The sequence below is a fragment of the Schistocerca nitens genome, chromosome 11 (genome assembly GCF_023898315.1).
Source record: "Schistocerca nitens isolate TAMUIC-IGC-003100 chromosome 11, iqSchNite1.1, whole genome shotgun sequence".
Taxonomy (NCBI): Eukaryota; Metazoa; Arthropoda; class Insecta; order Orthoptera; family Acrididae; genus Schistocerca; species Schistocerca nitens.
The window spans coordinates 54,480,796-54,503,419 of record NC_064624.1 but is presented as its reverse complement, the minus strand read 5'-3'; the positions used below and the strand labels follow the sequence as shown (position 1 = coordinate 54,503,419).

At 39.8% G+C, this 22,624-nt stretch overlaps 1 protein-coding gene across 1 annotated transcript in view; it reads right to left on the bottom strand.

Annotated features, from left to right (window-relative positions):
* The window catches only part of LOC126213428 (uncharacterized), a 113,178-nt gene extending 98,509 nt beyond the window's left edge, over positions 1 to 14,669 (bottom strand). The window contains exons 1-3 of the mRNA XM_049941173.1: positions 14,647 to 14,669; positions 14,214 to 14,281; positions 12,686 to 12,775 (exon numbers count right to left, since the gene is read on the bottom strand). Coding sequence (XP_049797130.1) covers positions 12,686 to 12,757 — 72 coding nt within the window. The 5' untranslated portion in view covers positions 12,758 to 12,775; positions 14,214 to 14,281; positions 14,647 to 14,669. The remainder of the gene's footprint in view (positions 1 to 12,685; positions 12,776 to 14,213; positions 14,282 to 14,646) is intronic.
* Positions 14,670 to 22,624: the final 7,955 nt, after the last annotated feature.

Below are 22,624 nucleotides of genomic sequence, written 5' to 3'. Positions count from 1 at the left end.
ATCTGGAAACTGTGCTTTTAGGTCATGTGGCCTTCCCTTTGTTCAGCAACTACTTCTGGTGTGTATTCCATATGTAATTTAAGATTACATAGCTGTTTAGTTTTTTAAAAAATATTATATGCCCCATGCTATTATTACCTAATCAGAATAATTCTGGACTTTATTGATAGTATTAGGTAACCCAACGGCTAACTGCAAGACTACAAATACAAAGGTCTCTTTCATTAAGCTATAGGTACCTTGTAACTGGCTGAGAAAAATCAGTTCACAGGTGGAAAGAGGGCAAAAGCATACCACAGCCTGTAGGTAGGTTTTGTGTGTGTGTGTGTGTGTGTGTGTGTGTGTGTGTGTGTGTGGTGGTAGTAGTAGTAGAAGTAGAAGATAACAGCAGTATTCAGAACCTCCAGGCTAATGACAGCTTACCACCGCTTTAGTTTTATATATACTTTTTTTGACATTTCACAAAATGTATTCATCTCAGTGACAAAAGCACATGACTTACCCTTGGCTCTTTGCATACTCCAGTTAACTACTTGTTAGCCTTACAAAGTAGTTTTCCAAACCTAGAAAGCACAAGAATGCATTCCACATGCAATCCACAACTCGATTAGCATCTTTCTGGCAGCTGTGCATCTACATCTACATACGAACTCATATGCTTGTTCCATTTCATATCACTTTACAATGTTATGCCTAGATATTTAATAGACCATCTGTACACTACTAATGCTGTATTCTGACATTATGGGATTGTGTCTCTTACTGCATTCACTTGCATTTTTCTATTTCTGAAGCAAGCTGACATTCATCACACCACATAAAAATTTTGTCCAAATCATCTTGTATCCTCCTACCGTCACTCAATGATGACTGCCCCTCAGGCACCACATCATAATCATCAAACAGCCACAGACTGCTGCCCATCAGATCATTTTACATATAGAGAATAACAGCTGTCTTATAAAATATATCTATGTCACTTTTGGTGATACCCTTGTCTCTGATGACAACTCGCTGTCGAGGCCAAAATACTGGCCTCTATTACTTGAGAAGTCTTCATGCCATTTACATATCTGGGAACCTATTCCATATGCTCATATCTCCATTAACAGTACTGCATTAAATTCTTTTCAGAAATCTAGGAATATGCAGTCTGCATGTTGGTATGCAATATATAATGTGACAAAAGGTAAAGATGAGTATTGTTTCTATCTCAAGGAAATTTATGACACTCGATCTGAGAATATGTTCAGGAACTCTGGAGCAAATGGAGTGTTAAGGATATTTGCCTGTGATTTTGCAGATATATTCTTTTACCATTCTTAGATACAGATGTCACTTGCACTTCTTTCCAGATGCCTGAGACTTTGTATGAGCTGAGAGATTTGCAATAAATGCAAGCTAAGTAAGGGGCCAATGCTCTAGAGTACTCTCTGGAGAGCTGATTTGTGATTCCATTCTGACATGGCCACTTTTTTTCTCTTCTCTACACCACACAGTCCATTACTTTGTCCCCAATACAGGAGTCTGTGCAATGGTCAAATGGAAGTACATTTTTTATAATCTCCTGTACAAAATTTGAAACTTCACACAAGACTGGTCAATGAGTGACTGGATAGAAGCCGTTGACACACTTAGTGATTTTATGTCTCATGTTCTAGCAAAATCTGTTGCTGAAGTATGATGGTGATAGCTGTATGCCTCACACATCAATCGTTTTACAGACTCATGAATTTCTCACAATTTTTGCCCATCATCACTTGGCATACTTCTTTGAATGAAGAGCGCAAGTCTGCTTCCTCACTATTTTCTGAATTTTGTTATTAAACAACAGTGTGTATTTTCTGTCTGCAATCTAGTTACTTGCCACAAACTTGTTCAGAGTGTGATTTACAGACCATTTACCCACATTCCTCTATGTGCATCATATTTGACCTAAATGATATCTGCTCATTGTCCAAGTTCAATGCCAACAACTGCTTATCTGCTCTTTCTTGCAAAGCTATTCTCCTAACCTTCTTGAACAATTCATTAGCTATAGTACCCATCATTGCTGCACTGATATCATGACCACTAATCCATCTCCATGCTAATACTGTCTATTATGTCAAGACTGTTCATAGCTACAAGGTCTAAAATATTTCAATTATGCATGTGCTGTCAAATTAGTTGATCAAGTCAGTTTTCAGAATACTGTTTAAAATACTTCACATGAGTGCTTGTGCATACCACATGCAATGTATGCACAGACATTTTAGTCTACACTCAGATTAAAATTATCATCTTTCTGCACTACTGAGTGTAGATATTCATTGAATGATCCTGTAACTAGAGCAGCAGTATTACATGGTGAATAAAAACATCCAATGCTTGAGTTCATCATAGCTCAACTCTTGGACTTGGCACCAATTTTCATGTCACTTTGTATGCATATATTTTAGACTCCTTACTTGTATTTATAATGTAAGGAAGCAATTTTACAAACACACATGGTAAAACTATTTCACCCGCTCGAAGATAATACTTAAATCCATACAAGATAAAGCATTAAAAAATATTTTACTTTGCCTGTTTCCTAGTTTCCAACAAGGAACTCACTATAGTCATATGAGTCTTCCACTGTTACCCTAATGCAAAAATGTGACTGCTAATGTGAGTACACGTTTGTCAACCACCTCATTATTTCCACCACAACTCAACAATGCTTAATACCATTGAGTCACATAAATTCTAAAACTACCTCTTTATTTGCACTCTTCTCCAACCCCTCTTTTACATTCATCCTGCACGGGCAAACCTGAGTCTACGGTAATAATAACAATCTGTAATGAGTGCATTTAAACAGTTACAGTATTATATAAATGTATCACACACATATTGTATAAAAGTATCAGATATATAAAGACTAACTATCATACTTCTTAAGAATTAATTAGTAGTTCTGGGTACAAGTCCTCTTGTGAGTTAGAAATTCTGAGCAACAAATTCACTATGGTATATTTCAATGGGAGGCAGCAAAAAATTTTACAACTGATTAATGACAACACCTTTGGTAATTCATTAGGTTCTTGCACATTAGCCTTCTAGTTGTGCTATTATTTTCTGTCATATTTTCTAGTTTAATAATCTTCACATGTAAATAATGATAGTGCATTCAAATAACACACATATGACCTGAAAAACTAAAATCGACATTGTTCATATCAAGTAATGGAACACAGTGTACTCTATCTGTGTAGGGAAGCATGACCTGGACTGTCCTGTGCCACATCACTCATCCTACTTTCAAGACCAGAGTGGTAAGACATCTAGAATAGTCCAATCAAAACTTTGTTTTTCACCGAACACTTATTTCTGATAACAAATGATTAATACACACATATGCCTTTAACACTCTCATTTACTTAGCACTCAAATTACTTTTCTAACATCAAACAATTCCATGTTAAACAATTCATCAAATTAGCTTTACCTCCAAACTAAACATAACACAAATATCTCAACAGACAGTTATCTTACATTCCCTTCTATACCTTTTTCCAAACTTGTCGAAAACTTTGACAAACAAAGGAAAAAAAGCCTTCAGGTCAGGAAGATACAATTCCCACAAACTAACGGTTTTAGTGACTCACCTTGCACCATTACCGCAGAATCACCATGAAACTCATGTATTACTCACACACTCCCTTTATTTGGTAACATGTTAGTATCAATTATTTTCTAAGGTGCATCAATGAGATCAAGTTAATGCAGAAAAGTCAGGGTACCTGGATTAAGAAATTGTAACTATTAATAAAAACATGATTTACTAATAACAGAAAAAAATGAAATATTACTTTGGGAATAAGTCAAATGTGCGAACATATTAAATATGATGAGGATACTAAGATATTTTATCTTCAGAAATGGATAATAAGAAACCTAAGTCACTATTAAGTTCTCATTTTACATACTCTTTACAGGTGTTTGTTTCAATGGTCTGCCAGAAAATAAAAATAATAAACTCTTATGTCTTGGTTCTTATGAGGTGACAAGGACAGCACACAATAATGCTGATTCACAGGTTGCAATGAAAGGAAGAAGGCATTAGTAAAGACATAAATGAACAGTTTACAGTTCTGATGTGAGACAGAAAATAACATCCACTTCTGATAGAATGACAATGTCTTTCCCTGTAGCTGATCAAATGTCTCACTGTTGTCCAACTTTGTTGTTGTCTGACCAAAGTCCTACAAAGTGGTACAGCTGGTGGACAGGTTCCTGTCCACCTCTGTTGGGTGCAGACTAATTGCTGTCTTTGTTGGAGTCCTGGACCACACTGGGTTGACATCATGTCAGTGCTCTGGGTGGTGCTAAGGACTGCTGCTGAAGGTGCTAACAATGAGCAGCAAGGAACAGCTGGCGTTGAGCCCAAAGCACGAGTGCTGTCAGCTAGTTGCCATGCAGCATTGTGAGTAATCTGGCAAAAAGATTTCCATGAGGTGTCACATGACATGTGAACACATGCTGCATGGCATGCAGATGAAATGTAGTGCTGTATTCATAGCACGAGTTATCTGTGTGCACTGTTGGTGGGTGACACTGGTGCCTCTCGTGAGCCAGCTCGAGTCTGGCATGTACACAGAGCGATGTCCCACTGTTCATAAGCACATGTCTGGCTTTGGTGAAGGCTACCTAGGGTTATTGCAACCTGCTCGCCACATGTTTTTCATGGTGGTATTCCCCAAAATGAGTTGCCAGACATTACATAAACCAAAAATTGTAAATAATCTTACACTTCACACACACAGAGAATCACTTTGTTTATTTGCATGAAGACCTGTTTCATTCATTGGGGTGAAATTGGCATGTATACATGCCTGTGCTACAGCAGCATAGTGTTTGGTGATCATGATAGCCAGCTACCTTGACAGAAGTGAATGGAGGTTAACATTCCCCCCGTCAACCTGCACTGGTGGCATGGCTTATTCCGTAGTGACCCCATCCCATGCTTGTGCTGAGCCATGTCTAGTGGTAATGCCTGTAGTTGGCTGCAAATGTAGGGAAAGAATAGACTCATCCCATGTCCACACAGAGTTGATGTGTAACGTCTGGCATAGCTTGTTGCATTGGAGGAGAGGATAGCCCTGACTCACACCTACACCATGTTTATTATTTATTCTCCCTTGTGCTGTATCACTTTCCCCACACAAAGTCCTTTTTCGAACTAGCACTGCTGGATTCCTAATCTTTATTTCATTACAAACATAATTTTCAAAGTCGTTCATATTTGTAAAGTTTTTATCAAGTATTACTAGGTTCTGTCTGATATTACCATGTAACAAGGTTTGAAGTATGTCTTTTTCTTCTTTATTTTGGTCCTTCTCACACTGTAAAACATGTTGCATCCTCATGTTCTTGAGATGATCAGGGATCTTTTGTTTTGTTCTGCTGCACTTTTCTCTTCTTTCATCACCACACATTCTCTCCAGCATTTTGATCCACTCACTGATGTCAACATTGTTCACTGTTTCCCTTCTGAGATTTTTCTCCTGGGAATTGCATGTCAAATTCTTGGTAGCTTTCTACTGTCATTCCTAAATGATTGCACCTCACAACCATGTCTTCCCTTATCTTCTTTGTAACTAAACTGAAATCTCCTTCTGTTCAAGCAATCCATTAGCCTCCTCTAAATTTTGCTAAAAATGTGACATCATAGACTGAGCCTTTTGGGTAGAACTTATCATTCTTGAGAGTCTTGATATGTCAAATGCTCTTTACATCACATTCCTGTATGGTTTCTTCAATACTGTTTTTGTTCTTGGCAATTTCATACTTCATAGTCTCCATTCAGTTATGGAGTCCATCATATTTCCTGCATTTCCACTACAGCCTTCTCTATTTTGGTGAAATCACTATGCACTGCTAACACATTTTATTCCTTACCAAAATATGTGCTCACCTGGAGTAACCTTCCTACATTTCCAATTGTTTCAGTCTAGTTTTGCAGAGCTGCTCCCAATTCAGAAATTCTTTACTGACTGTTTGCTCTTAATTCGTTGCCTTTGCTTCCATGTTGTTCTGTCTTACTGACTACTGACAATTCCCTTAATCTCTTCTGTCTGCATTTTAAAATTCTCGAACTTCTTCCTTCTCCTTTAGGTATTGTACTTTTCAATCTTCCGCTTCTTACCTGATGAACCTGCCATTATTCCTTCTTCTTTAGCTATTGTGCCTTCTGATCATCACCTTACCTGATCAGCCAGTGATTCTTATTTCACCTAGGGTCTTTCACCTTCACCTTATCGAACCCATTTATGCTTTAATTTTATTTTGTGGTTCCTGTTTGATACTAGACACATTTGGCTTTTCTTGATCTTTGTACGACCCTGAGAAAGGTGTACATAACATTATCTTCCACACTGAATTCACTAGTGTCTAAAACCCAGAGTCAGATTTGCCCCCTTGTTTCATTTTGCCACTATTGTGGTCATTTATTTTCCCATTAAATACTTCTCTTGTTTCAGCCAGAATGAATAATTTTTGGCATTACAAGCTAAACAATCACCATTTGACTTCAGTTAATATCTAACATACATTTCCAGCACCAGCAGTTCTAATCTTCACATGATACTTCAATCAAAAATAAAAACATTACTCATAAAAATTCTACAGCAACAATGCTGGGAAAAATTACAACATTGCTTCTTGGTACACATCTTGTTACTGGGGCATAGTGTAGTGTGTCCTGCAATTCTGAAAATGACTCCATAGTGTTCTTGTGACTCATGTAACTATTGAACATATAAAGAAATTTCAATTTCTCACTTCACAGTTCCTTCACCCTTCAGTCTGCTCATGTGTTTCGCAACACTGGCTCCTACTGGTCAAACAACGTGTACTCTATCACCTACTATCAGTGAATCATGTTAAACTCTTCACAAGCACTTAATTTTAATACTATGATTTCAATTTATTCTCTCCTGCATTCTTCCTCATCCAAGATAATCCTGTCACTGCCCCTGGGCAGGGGATCAGGTACACTGAACTACTATGCATTATGCCACTCATTACTGCTTTTACTATTTGAATCATAAAACTTTTAGAAGCCAACAGTTACATCAAAACCTTTTATTTCACTGAACACTTATTTCTGATAAAATTATTAAAAAAAACACACACACACAGAAATCCTACCTCGTCACACCAGTCACTATTACTCTAACTTCATGGATTGTTTTTGGTTGGGCAAGAACATTTGTAAGAGTAAGAAGAAAGAGCATAGGCTAAAAGTTAAAACCAACCTTTTACTATGGATCAGAACTATGGGTTTCACATGCTGATCTCAAAAGAAGCAAAGTTCTCAAAACATTATTTATGAAGGAGTACCAGAATATCAAGACTGAGAAGACTTGCAATGCTGAAGTAAGTATTGGAATGAGGACAAATGAAACAGTGATAGCAAGAAAGAAAATGGTATGGACATTTGTTTAAAATCTTAACAATGGTGGCCAAAGGACAGTTTTTGATTGTAAATCACCTTTCTGACAGGAACATAGTAGGCCACTTAACTCTTAGAAAGACTGTATCACTGAAATAATGAGGCATCATGGTGTATGCAAGGAGGATGCCTTGGACAGAGATGCTTGCAGGAAAGAGCAAGAATACAGCAAAATGTTGTTATTAATTGATCTTTGTATTAATTAACTGCATAAATAATACTAATACACTAGTACTATCACAACAGAACAGTTTTCTTTCAATGACAGGAACTGCCATACACTGATCAGTCAGAACATTACGACCACCTTCATAAAAGCTGGTAGGTCCGCCTTTGGCACAGATAACAATGGTGACACATTGCACCATGGAAGTAGTGAGGCCTTGTTAGGCTGCTGGTGGGAGTTGGCACCACATGTGCATAAATGGGTTACCTAATTCCCACAATTCTGGGGAGGTGGGGGGGGGGGGGCAAAGGGCTCTGACACCACTTTCAATCACACCCCATGTTCAGATTTGGTGTGTTGGGGTGCCAGCACATCAATTGGAAGTCACCACCGTTTTCCTTGAGCCACTGTATCACACTCATGGCCTTGCGACATGGCGCATTTCCTTGTCGAAAAATGTTACTGCAAATGGAAAACATGATCATAATTATGAATGTACTTGGTCAGCAACTAGTTCATGATACTCCTTGGCCAACATGGTGTCCTGTAAGAGCTCTACTGGCCCCATGGATGCCCACATGAATGTTCCCCAGAGCATAATGGAGCCACTGCCAGCTTGTCTGTTCAATAGTACAGGTGTTCCCCTGGAAGATGACAGATATGCACCCTCCCATCAGTATGATGAAGATATCAGTATTCATCAGACCATGCAATCTTTGTCACTGTGCCAATGTCTAGTGTCAATGGTCACATGCCGATTTCAGTCGCAACTTCAAAAACATGGCCTTAACGTTGGTGCATGTATGGGTTGTCAGCTGCACAGACTCATCATTAGGAGTGTGTTTAAACACACTTGTACTCTGCCCAGCATTGAAGTCTGATGTTAGTTGTGCCACAGTTCACTGCCTATCCTGTTTTACTAGTTTGCCCAGCTACGACATTCAACATCTGTCATGAGGGGTGGCTGTCCAACCCTACAATGTATGGACATGATTTTGCCTTGGTTTCACCACATGCTAAAGACACCACAGCTATTCTCAAACACCTGACAAGTCATGCAGTTTCAGAATTGCTCACACCCAGTCTACAGACCATCACAACCTGTCCCTGGTCAAACTCAGATAGTATGTTCACCTTCCCCATCCTACACACAGACAGCACACACCCTGATACTACATGCACCATGCATCTGACTAGCAGTCATTCATCACCAGCTGACGATGCTATCACCCAGACAGGTTTATATCAATAGTAGACTGCTGGTCATCATGATCTGGCTCATCAGTGTGTATGCATTCAGAATTATGACTTCCAAATGGATGCTGGCCAAAGCCAAGCAAACCATGTGACAACTCTGGAGAGAATGGTCAAATCCCTCTGTTTATTACAAGCATGTACTGGAAAGTAACGCCTCCAAAATTTTTATACTGTTCCCAGTATCAGTTGAAGTATTACTAATCTCACATACACTGTCTACTTTCCCACTTTGCTGAAACAATATGCAATCCTCAGCTACTAGAGGACTGAATTACAGTGTGTAACATGGGGGTGTGTCACTTAAACATGTCACCACATGAGAAAACCCTCAGAAAGCACAGAGCACAAATTCAATAATTCGTCCACACATGGAGCACTCTCTCCTTCAGCACGACAATGCTAGACCATACACAACTTTTCTGGGACTGGCAACAGCCCGACACCTTGCATTCATTATTATCGATCATTCTCCATACAGTGCCGACTTGCCCTACCAATTTTCATTCGTTCCTAAAACATAACGAACATCTTCAGGCACTATATTTTGATAGTGGTGAATTGGTGTGAGCTGAGGTGAGGCTGTGGGTCTACCAACAAAGTAAAACATTCTACAGTGACAGCAGCAACTAATTGGTGTTATTGGAAGAAAGATGTCCATCATCAGGATGACAATGTTGATAAGTAAATATATAAAAATGAAGAATAAAGACATAGAATGTTAATAAAGTTTGTTTTAGTTGAAAAGCCTTAATAACTTTCACATAAATTCGGAGGCATTACTTTTCAGCATGTCCTCGTGCCCAAAACTTACACCTACCACACATTAAGTTCTAATTATTTACATAAGGAAGGTGGTTTTCAATTCATAATTCCTACACACATCTCTAAGGGTCATAGGAAAGTTCAGTCAATCAACTAACATGGCACACAAAGGAAGACAAGACTTCATGTGAGTAAAAGTTACATTCTGGGCACCCCCCTGCATTTTTCAGTGAACAATTGACTGTGCTACTGGTGAATTAGTAACCACAGCCGTTATTTGGCTTTCATATTTGTTGGTTTTCCCAGCTCTCAACCACATTATCACATTTCAACCTAACCTAGTCCTTGAGCTGCACTGTAAATCAGTCTGCCACCACCACCACCACCACCACCACCACCACCACCACCACTACCACCACCACCACCACCAAGATTTCAAAGAGTGCAAGGATGGTGTAAGACCACACTTTAACCTTTATGTGGCCTTTCGATAGTTTAGAGGTTCAGGTCCAAGGTTAATGAGTGTCCACATTCCAATTGGCCTAAAACAGACCACACGACAAGAATTTTAGTTATACTCATGACATGCCATTTGTTGGCTTTGACAAGTCTCAAACAGTTACATTTCAAATTAACCAACATTTGAGGGTCTGCTACAGATCACTACACCACCACAATTATGGTTGCACATTTGTTGACTTCCCAAAATGAAAAGCAAAATGTCCACCTTACAACCCAATGTGCACCTGAGTTTGTTCTAGCTATCATTCTACTGCAACGATTTTCGTTCCTCAAAAGAAACATAATGGCAACAAAAATGGTTCAAATGGCTCTGAGCACTATGGGACTCAACTGCTGAGGTCATTAGTCCCCTAGAACCTAGAACTACTTAAACCTAACTAACCTAAGGACATCACAAACATCCATGCCCGAGGCAGGATTCGAACCTGCGACCGTAGCGGTCTTGCGGTTCCAGGCTGCAGCGCCTTTAACCGCACGGCCACTTCGGCCGGCATAATGGCAACATAAATAATGCTTGTTGTGCATAAATATTATGCCATATATTATGTGGACAGTATACCGCGAGAGTATACCGTGACTATAAACAAATAAGAACTGGTTGCCCAAGGAGACAGCAGTGGTGTGGGGAAATAAGGCCACCCCCCTCCCCCCCCTCCCCATCCTAAATCTCCATTCTGTGCTTTCACAAAAGCACAACTGACTTAATGGTCATAGGATCACTGATTCCTCTTGTGGTGAATACCTCTATTCACCAGGATTAGTCCCTTCACTCATTTCAAAATAAGAAAAAAGGCGATCTGCAATACAAGGAAAATCGGAGTGACCCAGAATTTGTTAGCGGCTACAGCACTACGTTTGCTGTGATTGGCAGCGGTAATTCAGGCTTGGCCCCTATTGGTATCTTACACAATCATAGCTGTAAACACTCCCCGACTAAAACTCCCAAGATATGGTGTCTGTATAATACCGAATCGTCATTACGTTCAGGGTCACAGTCAAAGCCTGAACTACGTTGGTTCTAACCACCCTATTACTATGTTTACTAAAATTTAGTATATTTAGTTACTTCCCTATAATTCCCCTACAGGGATGGCTTAGGATTACTGTTCTGATACTGCTGGTCAAGTTGATCACAAAATTTTCACTCAGTTTGTACAAACTATAATGAAGCTTTCACATATATTGAAATGCAAATGCTGCATTAATGCTATCCTAATACTTCTGCAGTTGTGCCCAGCTGCTCAAGACAGATAGCACTCATTTATATTCAAAGGCAAATGCTGCTTTAATGCTATCACAATACACCAGCAGTTGCACATAAGATGGATGTCGAAGCAAACAGATTTGTTGAGTGCCGATAGTTCACAGGCAGTTTGTGTGGTAGGGTCAGGGCCCTCAATTCTGGTTGGCAGATTGTAAAACTACTAAAGGCAACCAGTGAGTTAGTTTGCCTGCTGATAGCTGAATAAATCCAAATGGTGGTGATGCATCAAATTTCAAGTGTCTTGTGCATGTAAGATTATTTACATCAATAACTAACATCATTGCAATTTTACGAACAATACATACAGCAATCTGTAGTGAATGTAGGAAGTGGTTATGAACAAACATGTCAATATTTAATGTGCAACCCCGTGGCTTTGCCAAAACTTTGCTGCAACATACAAATTCATTCCGCACCTACAGACTGTGTATCAATTTATGTCTGTCTGAAATGAAACGTTACTGCTGTCAGTCCTACTTTCACTTTGTTTACATATTCAGTCAACACCTAATGCCAATACAAAACATACTTCTGAGGCTTGTGACTACACAAATGTCATTAAAAATCATTTACAAATTATAATTCTTATTCCATACCATGTTACACTGCAACAATGTACCAACTACACATGACAGATCTTTAAATTTAATGGCACTGCAAACATTCATCTCAGTCAGTTATTCTTATGTTGCACATTAAGGTTGTCATTTAAAAGAAGCATATCAAAGCAGAATATACCCACTCTATAGCAAAGATCTTATCAGTATAATTTGGCAGTGCATTAAAAAATTTTCATGTTTATTGAAAATTAAATTTAAACTCTTGCCTGAATTCTATGTGAGGTTTAACACAAAGCTTATTTCAATGCTCTGTGTGAAGCATCATATTTGACAGTGAAAGATTACCAGGTTTTTAGTAGACTGAATTGCTCACAGTTCCAGCAGTATGACATGGTTCAAATGGCTCTGAGCACTATGGGACTCAACTGCTGAGGTCATTAGTCCCCTAGAACTTAGAACTAGTTAAACCTAACTAACCTAAGGACATCACAAACATCCATGCCCGAGGCACGATTCGAACCTGCGACCGTAGCGGTCTTGCGGTTCCAGGCTGCAGCACCTTTAACCACACGGCCACTTCGGCCGGCAGTATGACATGAATTATTTGTATTCATACACCATCCTGCACATAGTTATTAATGAAACATTGATAAGAAATGCAAATAGCCACTTACTGTGGAGCCTGACTCAGCTGGTACTTCATCTGTTTCCTCTTTTTTCATCCATACAGGTGGCTTCTGGTCCATGGCTGCAGTTCTATATGTCTGGAAAACAAGCATTCTGATAAAAACAGTTGTTAACAGTGTCTGTTGTTACCATGAGGTACAGCTCAAAGGCAGTATTTTCACTTCGCTAATGGGAGCAACAAGTGTGTGATTACACAGGAAATAGATTCAAAAGTGGCTGAGGAAAAAACTGTTCAGGGATATCAACTCATTTACATTTCTCGGGTTATAAAGATTGGAACACTCAAAACCATGTACAATGGAAATGAAGTAGTACTGATTGTTGCTACTACTTTGTAACACTGGCTTATGGCATACTAACCTATCATGACAATTAAGGAATATGTGTATTTTTTGCATGATCAATCAAAACAATACATACATTGCAGACAAATTACTGAACAGAACCAAACATTTCGCACTACACTTTGTTCATTCTTAATTTCAGTCTCATAGGCAGACGATGAAAACCCAGACATACAGATTATTTGCTACCCGGTGAATAAACATTTTTAACATAGGTGTTACTTCAAAACTTTCGTCGTCTATTATCATTCATGGTTGATACTCAATTTGGAGTAAGCACCGCCATTCTGGAATCTTTACCCGCTCATGAAAGAAAAGCATATAGCCTACCTTCAACTGTAGTCTACACATTACACTGTGGAAGTTCTGATTCTTGATTATCTTCAAGCTTTAACATTGGTTACTTTTTAACTTACAAAACTAATTTTGTTAGAGGCATTACACTTAAGATACTTAGGCCTAGTACCTCTTTCTGGCCAAATTAAATTTTTTGCCATTTCCTAAATAACGTTACAACATTCTTCTACAGAACTGCATTAAAAGCTACACACTCCAATAAACTGGTATTTACATGGGATTTACTGAACTATAAAAGAAAACTAAGTACAGGAATAATCAAAGCACAGAGAAAACTAACAAAAATGTAACTGAATTAATACTTTCTACAGCATTTCTTTTCAAGCTAACATACCCAAGCCACGAAATGATATAACTGGGGGCACATACCCAAACCACGAAATGATATAACTAGGGGCACTTATGAAATGGCGTACCGTAACCCTAAAATCTGGAACAGCCTGCATCTCTTCACGGCAAAGTTTCTTCACAAAAATTATTACGACTAAGAAAATAAAAAAAAAACCATACTAACATAGTGAATGTGCCAACTTCATTGTCCGCCTTTTCTCATCAGTCACGCAGCACATAACATGTACATTCACTTTCTGTGGAGATCATTGTATACAGCAAATGCTCCAGTAACTTCTGACAACGCGCCACAGTCTCGACCATTTCTTTTGCGAAGATACACATTCCGATTTTACCGGACAGGCCGAAAACTGCCAACACTTGACTGGATGCCATGCAATCTCGACCTGGCATTTTTCATAATGGGATGAACCGTAAAGACACAAAATGCTCTAAACTACTTGATTAAGTACTATTTACCTACCTTTCGCAGTTCGAAACCTTGAAAGCTCACTGGAAATAACCCAGGTGTTTGACTGTGATGAACATAACCTGCAAAAATCATACACAACATTTACACACTGCCACAAACTGTGACCCAGCACGCCGTAGATGATGTGATCACAATTAAATAATGAGTAAAATCTCATTCATATGTACCCACTAAAAATAATAACAAAAAAAATTGTGTCAGTAATAACTACCACAGCGTCATTACAAGATATTCGTGGACTACTATACTCATCAACATCAGCTGTTGTTATAATAGAAAAGAGGTGCCATGTTAACTGAGTTCCAAAACAAATTTTTGTCATTCATTTAGTCATGTTTGTAATCTCTATATGTTTATTTATTACCTGCAGAATGTAACACAAATTTCCTCAAAACCAAAACATGTCCAAAGATTACAAACGTACCGTTAGCGAAAGCCCAGGATCTGACAGGCGTCTAAAGCTAGCGAAATGAGGGATGCTCAAGTACCGGACCTACCGATAGATGGCTCTATCAGCTGATTACTGTCGTCTGTATTGTCCGCCATATTCGAATTTGGCAAGAAGTTTCTCTCGGTCTGTACGGTGTATAAGGAATTGAGGATTATCGAAATGGTGATTTCTTGTTCCGCTTTCAACTGTACGAAGCGATGGAGTAAGGAAAGTGACTTACCATTTCACAGGTAATAGGACTACCGATACAACACGATAAAAATACAGACTTAGTGCGTTTGCTAATTCGATGTTTTTGAACAGGTTTCCTCTCAAGCACCCAGAGCTGCTAAAGAAGTGAATTACTTCCGTGAAGCAGAAAGGTTTTAATCCTAATTCTTTTTCTGCCGAAACCATTTCTGACAAGATAATTACGTAGTGAGCTCTGGAACATGGAAGAAACGTCTCAAACCCGAAGCAGTGCCATCATGTTTTGACTTTCCGACACATTTGATGCCACCAAATAAACAGCCACGATGACAAGTTGTTAGGATTTTGAGTGACAACGATGCTTCTCCATTTGAGGTAGCTAATTAATTTCCTTGCTATGTGTGTGCTTTTTACTTTTGTGAATTTATTTCGGACGGACACAAATAGGCTACATATGTCTAAGCAATGTTGTAATACAGGTCCACATTTGTGTTTTTAGCGTTCTGTCATGGAATCCGTGCTCGATTTGCCCAGCGCAGAAGCTACTGATTGCGTGGAGAATGTTGTCAATGAGAATTGGTTGGTTGGTTGGTTTTTGGGGAAGGAGACCAGACAGCGTGGTCATCGGTCTCATCGGATTAGGGAAGGATGGGGAAGGAAGTCGGCCGTGCCCTTTCAGAGGAACCATCCCGGCATTTGCCTGGAGTGATTTAGGGAAATCACGGAAAACCTAAATCAGGATGGCCGGACGCGGGATTGAACCGTCGTCCTCCCGAATGCGAGTCCAGTGTCTTACCACTGCGCCACCTCGCTCGGTGTCAATGAGAATTCTTCCGTGAAAAGCATGTCCCATTTATCCAATGCAGAAGCTGCGAATTGTGTCGAAAACGTTAGTATAATGATGTTTTCACACCCCCAAAGTTTTCTTGTAATATTTTTTCATCAAGTCTTGAGTTATTTCAATCATATATAACGAAATTATTTCTTTATTTCAGAGTGCAGTTGGTTCTTCAGTAACTGATTGTGGTATACAGTCGAAAGTAGAAATGGAAGACAAGTCGACCGAAACTTGCAATTTTTTCTCAGACATTGTGCATGAATTAAAACATAAACTGAAGTGCGTCCGTGAAAAACTTCGAAGAAGAGAGAAGAAAGTGTTTTCCATGGCTGACATCATAAGTTCATTGAAGGAGAAGGGGCATCTTCCTGAGAAGTTACATAACTTCCTCAATCATCAGAAAGGAACACAAGTGGAATTAGTGTGCAATTTAGTGAACAACTCTCTCTCGTGAAAGGGTAATAGATACACAACAAATGTGAAAATGATTGCGATGACTGTGTACTTTTATTCACCAGCATCGTATGAATACCTGGAAAATTAATGCCTATGCACCATAAATCATTGATTTCCAAATGGATGGCAAATGTAGATTGTGAACCTGGCTTCTTAAAAGATGTTTTTAGCTACATTGATTTGAACCCAATTGTAAGGGACCAGTTCAGTGATTCATGTCTAATTGTAGACAGTATGGCAATTGATCAGGTGTTTACAGGGTTATAAATACAAAATCAAATAGGGGTAATGCAGGAGTAGGTTTAATAATGAATAAAAAAATAGGAGTGCGGGTTAGCTACTACAAACAACATAGTGAACGCATTATTGTGGCCAAGATAGACACAAAGCCCATGCCTACTACAGTAGTACAAGTTTATATGCCAACTAGCTCCGCAGATGTTGAAGAAATAGATGAATGTATGACGAGATAAAAGAAATTATTCAGGTAGTGAAGGGAGACGAAAATTTAATAGTGCAAAATGGCTAAGCAGGGATGGCTAGAGGACAAATGTAAAGATGTAGAGGCTTGTCTCACTAGGGGTAAGATAGATACTGGCTACAGGAAAATTAGAGAGACCTTTGGAGAGAAGAGAACCACTTGTATGAATATCAAGAGCTCAGATGGCAACTCAGTTCTAAGCAAAGAAGGGGAGGCAGAAAGGTGGAAGGAGTATATAGAGGGTTTATACAAGGGCGATGTACTTGAGGACAATATTATGGAAATGGAAGAGGATGTAGATGAAGATGAAATGAGAGATACGATACTGCGTGAAGAGTTTGACAGAGCACTGAAAGACCTGACTCGAAACAAGGCCCCGGGAGTAGACAACATTCCATTAGAACTACTGACGGCCTTGGGATAGCCAGTCCTGACAAAACTCTACCATCTGGTGAACAAGATGTATGAGACAGGCGAAATACCCACAGACTTCAAGAAGAATATAATAATTCCAATCCCAAAGAAAGCAGGTGTTGACAGATGTGAAAATTACCGAACTATCAGTTTAATAAGTCACAGCTGCAAAATACTAACGCGAATTCTTTACAGACAAATGGAAAAACTGGTAGATGCGGACCTCGGGGAAGATCAGTTTGGATTCCGTAGAAATGTTGGAACACGTGAGGCAATACTAACCTTACGACTTATCTTAGAAGAAAGATTAAGAAAAGGCAAACCTACGTTTCTAGCATTTGTAGACTTAGAGAAAACTTTTGACAACGTTAACTGGAATACTCTCTTTCAAATTCTGAAGGTGGCAGGGGTAAAATACAGGGAGCGAAAGGCTATTTACAATATGTACAGAAACCAGATGGCAGTTATAAGAGTCGAGGTGCATGAAAGGGAAGCAGTGGTTGGGAAAGGAGTGAGACAGGGTTGTAGCCTCTCCCCGATGTTATTCAATCTGTATATTGAGCAAGCAGTAAAGGAAACAAAAGAAAAATTCGGAGTAGGTATTAAAATTCATGGAGAAGAAGTAAAAGCTTTGAGGTTCGCCGATGACATTGTAATTCTGTCAGAGACAGCAAAGGACTAGGAAGAGCAGTTGAACGGAATGGACAGTGTCTTGAAAGGAGGATATAAGATGAACATCAACAAAAGCAAAACGAGGATAATGGAATGTAGTCAAATTAAATCGAGTGATGCTGAGGGAATTAGATTAGGAAATGAGACACTTAAAGTAGTAAAGGAGTTTTGCTATTTAGGGAGTAAAGTAACTGATGATGGTCGAAGTAGAGAGGATATAAAATGTAGACTGGCAATGGCAAGGAAATCGTTTCTGAAGAAGAGAAATTTGTTAACATCGAGTATAGATTTAAGTGTCAGGAAGTCGTTTCTGAAAGTATTTGTATGGAGTGTAGCCATGTATGGAAGTGAAACATGGACGATAACCAGTTTGGACAAGAGGAGAATAGAAGCTTTCGAAATGTGGTGCTACAGAAGAATGCTGAAGATAAGGTGGGTAGATCACGTAACTAATGAGGAGGTGTTGAATAGGATTGGGGAGAAGAGAAGTTTGTGGCACAACATGACTAGAAGAAGGGATCGGTTGGTAGGACATGTTTTGAGGCATCAAGGGATCACAAATTTAGCATTGGAGGGCAGCGTGGAGGGTAAAAAACGTAGAGGGAGACCAAGAGATGAATACACTAAGCAGATTCAGAAGGATGTAGGTTGCAGTAGGTACTGGGAGATGAAGAAGCTTGCACAGGATAGAGAAGCATGGAGAGCTTGTAAGGGGCCCGCAGGCCCTTACTACTAAGTTTGCGCTCACACAGGTCGACAGGGCAACTATCGAGTAGTGTGTGTGCAGGTCGCGAGAGCTAGAGGGGGTTCACCGGAGTGCCGAGTGCTGCTTGGGTAGATTCCCGCGAGGCGGGAAGAACTGGGCGGAGAGCAGTTAGAGTGGAAATGTGCTGAAGTGAGGATGTGGTAGGTTCCCGCGAGGCGGGCAGAGCTGTGCAGAAGCCAGCAGTTGAATTATTGCAAATTACCGCCAAAGGGAGTGGCCATCGCCGTGGTTTAACCCCTTTGTGTTAGTATTATACGGGAAAGTGAGAAAGTTTAATTACAGAGTGATTTCAGTGATATTAAGTGCCGCTATTGAACTTCCGCGTCTACTGCGCCGGCATTTCTTGGATTACAGTGATTGGATGTTGCGTGTGACGATTAAGAATAACTAAAGAAACCTGTGCTGAGATTAGCCGTCATTTACAGTGTATTGACGAAGGCAGTGGCTGTCTCCTTATTTTGTGCTTTTGCTAAGAATATAGATCTTGTTTGTGAAACTGTGTTGTGTCCTTCTTACCACCAAACAGTACTTATTACAGTATTTGCGAAGGACAATACGGAATGTAACATCCCCTGAGCAGTCCAATCCGATTGCCAGCCCATTAGGTACACGGTCACATTAATTAATTATCTAAATTTGCGCTGCTATTCAGATCCCGAACGAGCGGGAATAATAATAATAAATAAAAGGGCTTGTTACACCCTTGGCTTACCGTGAAAGGACAAGTGCAATTTTCGGACGAGTCGAACTAATTTTTCAATGTGGAATCGGGACAGTGCATGAACGTTAAAATCGCGACAAGGAACAGTGCATTTTTTGAACAATACGAAGTAATAATATCTCACGATTGTGACTAAACTATTTTTCTTGCCATATTAAATAACCAAATAGCGTCAATAAACTGTGTTGTAAAGTGCAAATGCGAAAATCCGCGCGAAAAACTGTGAAAAGTGGACGCTAAAGAAAGCCACGTTTGAACAGTAAAATAGTGAGACGAGCCAAGATTTCGTCATACAAGTTGTTAGAAAGGTGTTTTGTGGTAAAATGTTGACCGAAATTGCCTTTTGAACAGTGAAAATCGGACAGTTTCGTGTGGACCCAGAAACTGTTATGCTGACGATAAGGTATTGTGGCGACGCAATTAGTGAGTGACGTCACGCAGCCGCGTAGCAGTTGCACCAAAGAGCTTCGACCCGCGAGGTGATTTCACACGACACCACGGCGAGCGACGCAACTTCCAGACAACGATCGCAGTCCCGGCATCTAGCGGCCGAACTACAAACTACGCCCGCCTACAGCGCCACGGAGTGACGCAACTTCGAGACAACGAGCGCAGTTCCGGCATCTAGCGGCCGAACTACAAACTACGCCCACCTACAGCACCACGGAGCGGCCGACGGGGAACTACGTCGCCTTGCAGCTGATCTTCAACTTCACGCGAGCTCCAGCGGCAGCACAGCCACGCCCATCTTAAACGTCAAAACATCGCGACTCGCGGTAACGTCGGTTGGTGAGTGAAGACGACGGGTTAACATAACAGTAAATTGCAGTGTGCAGTATTCGCGATAAATAAACAGTTTTTAACTGGTATTTACATTAGGAAAAATGCTAAATTGCAGTAATTTCAGAAAAGTTGCGAAGTATACTCTGAAGTCTAGCATGCTTACCTATGCACACTGCACTGAATAAATGGTAATTGTTTTGATGAATTTGCAGTTATAGATTTTATGAGTGTTATGATTATCTTGCTTAAAACATTTTTTTACATAAATTGTATATGTGGAAATTGTTATTGGAAATTAATAGGTTTGAGAGTTGTGATGTTCAGTACTTATGCATATAGTATCATTTTGGAAGTTAACTGAAAGGATTGCAGGTACTGGTTGATTAGTTTCATGATAATTAGGAGTGTTTTGGGTTATTAAAGATTATTTTGTATTACTTGCCTGGGCATTAAATATAAACCAAACATGTCTTCTGAAGATAAGCAGGTCTGTGAGGCAGTAGTTGAAAGAAAAGGGATACGACAGGAAGACAGGGATGATTCAGGAATTAGTGATTGTGGATTGTCATTAGGAAGCCCATCAGCACATTCAACTAGTTACCCTGAAACACCGGGACAAGCGATGAGAGCTAGGCCAGTTTCAGAGGATGCTGATAGGTGGTCGATGTTGGTAGACTTGATAAAGAAAAATTCACAAGAAAGTAGAGAGAGGGAAGAAAGGTTACACAAATCAGTAGAGAAGAGTTCACAAGAAAAAGAGAATCGTTAGAGAAGCGTATACAAGAAAATAACAAATCACTAAAGGAAGATTTACAAGAATCGTTAGTGAAGAGTTCCCAAGAAACAAGAGAATCGTTAGAGAAGCGTTTACAAGAAACTAACGCATCATTAGAGAAGAATTCACAAGAAACGAGAGAATCATTAAAGGAAGATTTACAAGAGATCAAAACGTCACAAATGAAGATGGAGTATAATCTGAGGAAGGAAATACAGGAGTTACCAAAACGACTGAAGATGAACATCGACGAGAGAGAAAATAAGCTACAGACAAATATAGACCAGGTCCAGGGAGACGTGGAGAAAACGGAAGGAGAGTTAACAAAGAAGATAGAAGACGATGTTGAAGAAACTAGAACCGAAATGGGAGAAAAGATCACCGAGGTGACGCAGATGCAGAAACAATGCAACGATGTGGTTGAGGGGATAGGAGAGAAGCAAAACCAATTGGCAGTCAATCCGAGAAAGGCTATAGCCGTGCAGCGAGAAGAAGATGACCAGTGGGTTGTAATCGAAGGTGAGGACTTCACTTGTGGAATCAAGAGGAAGAAAGGGACTACTAATTATGATCAATTTGGAGGAGGATTATTGAAGAAATGCTGGCCCAAAAGTCGTCAGTGTGCAGCACTTGAGGACCCACTACGATGTAGACCACTTAGTAATTGGAAAGGAACGTCAGAAGAATTTGCCAAACATATGTGGGAATTGAACGAGATTTTGGAACAACCCCTGAATGATAACGTAATGGTATCTGCGATAAAAAGAAGATTGAATCAGAAAAGGCAAGGAACCATATCCAGGAGCCTAATTAAAGGTAGAGAGGCCTTAATGAAGATACTGGACCAATTGGAGTCTATTAGATCACAGAAGTACAAGCAAGCTCATGATCGAAACAGAGAAGGGAGTAATGACCCAAGGATTCATATTAATCATTCGTCTGATTACCGAGGAAGAGGCGGAGGAACCGAAAAACCGAATGACACTCCAGGTGAGGTCCGGTTAAGAGTGAGGGCTACCAGGACCCCAAATAAACCTGCTAAGACTTGGTTAGGATATTTGACTGTAAAATGGACATTTGAAAGAGGGAAGGGTTTATTTACATTGTGTTTTGTAAGGTATTACAATTAGAGTTGTATATTTCATGTCGAAGATTGTCTCAGAATGATTAAAACCTGTAATAACTATTTTTTAGTAATAATTCATATGTTCTGTGTTTAGGTAATAATATTTGAGTGGATATGTTGTGTGTTGTCATCTGATATTGGACCAGAGAGGACTATTGCTGGTTGAGATGAAAAATTGTAAATTTGGACAATGCCATTTATGTGATGTAATAAACTTTTGTAGAAATTGTTGTGGAGGCAGCCCACTACCGGAGTCCAGGACTATTTTGACAAATTGTAAATTCATTAATTATTTGTATTGCATGTTTTGTTCAAATGTAACTATGTTTTTAATCCCTTGCCGATTCTTTTTCACCTGCAGTTCAAAAGAAGTTTTTGAGGGCGGGGATGTAAGGGGCCCGCAGGCCCTTACTACTAAGTTTGCGCTCACACAGGTCGACAGGGCAACTATCGAGTAGTGTGTGTGCAGGTCGCGAGAGCTAGAGGGGGTTCACCGGAGTGCCGAGTGCTGCTTGGGTAGATTCCCGCGAGGCGGGAAGAATTGGGCGGAGAGCAGTTAGAGTGGAGATGTGCTGAAGTGAGGGTGTGGTAGGTTCCCGCGAGGCGGGCAGAGCTGTGCAGAAGCCAGCAGTTGAATTATTGGAAATTACCGCCAAAGGGAGTGGCCATCGCCGTGGTTTAACCCCTTTGTGTTAGTATTATACGGGAAAGTGAGAAAGTTTAATTACAG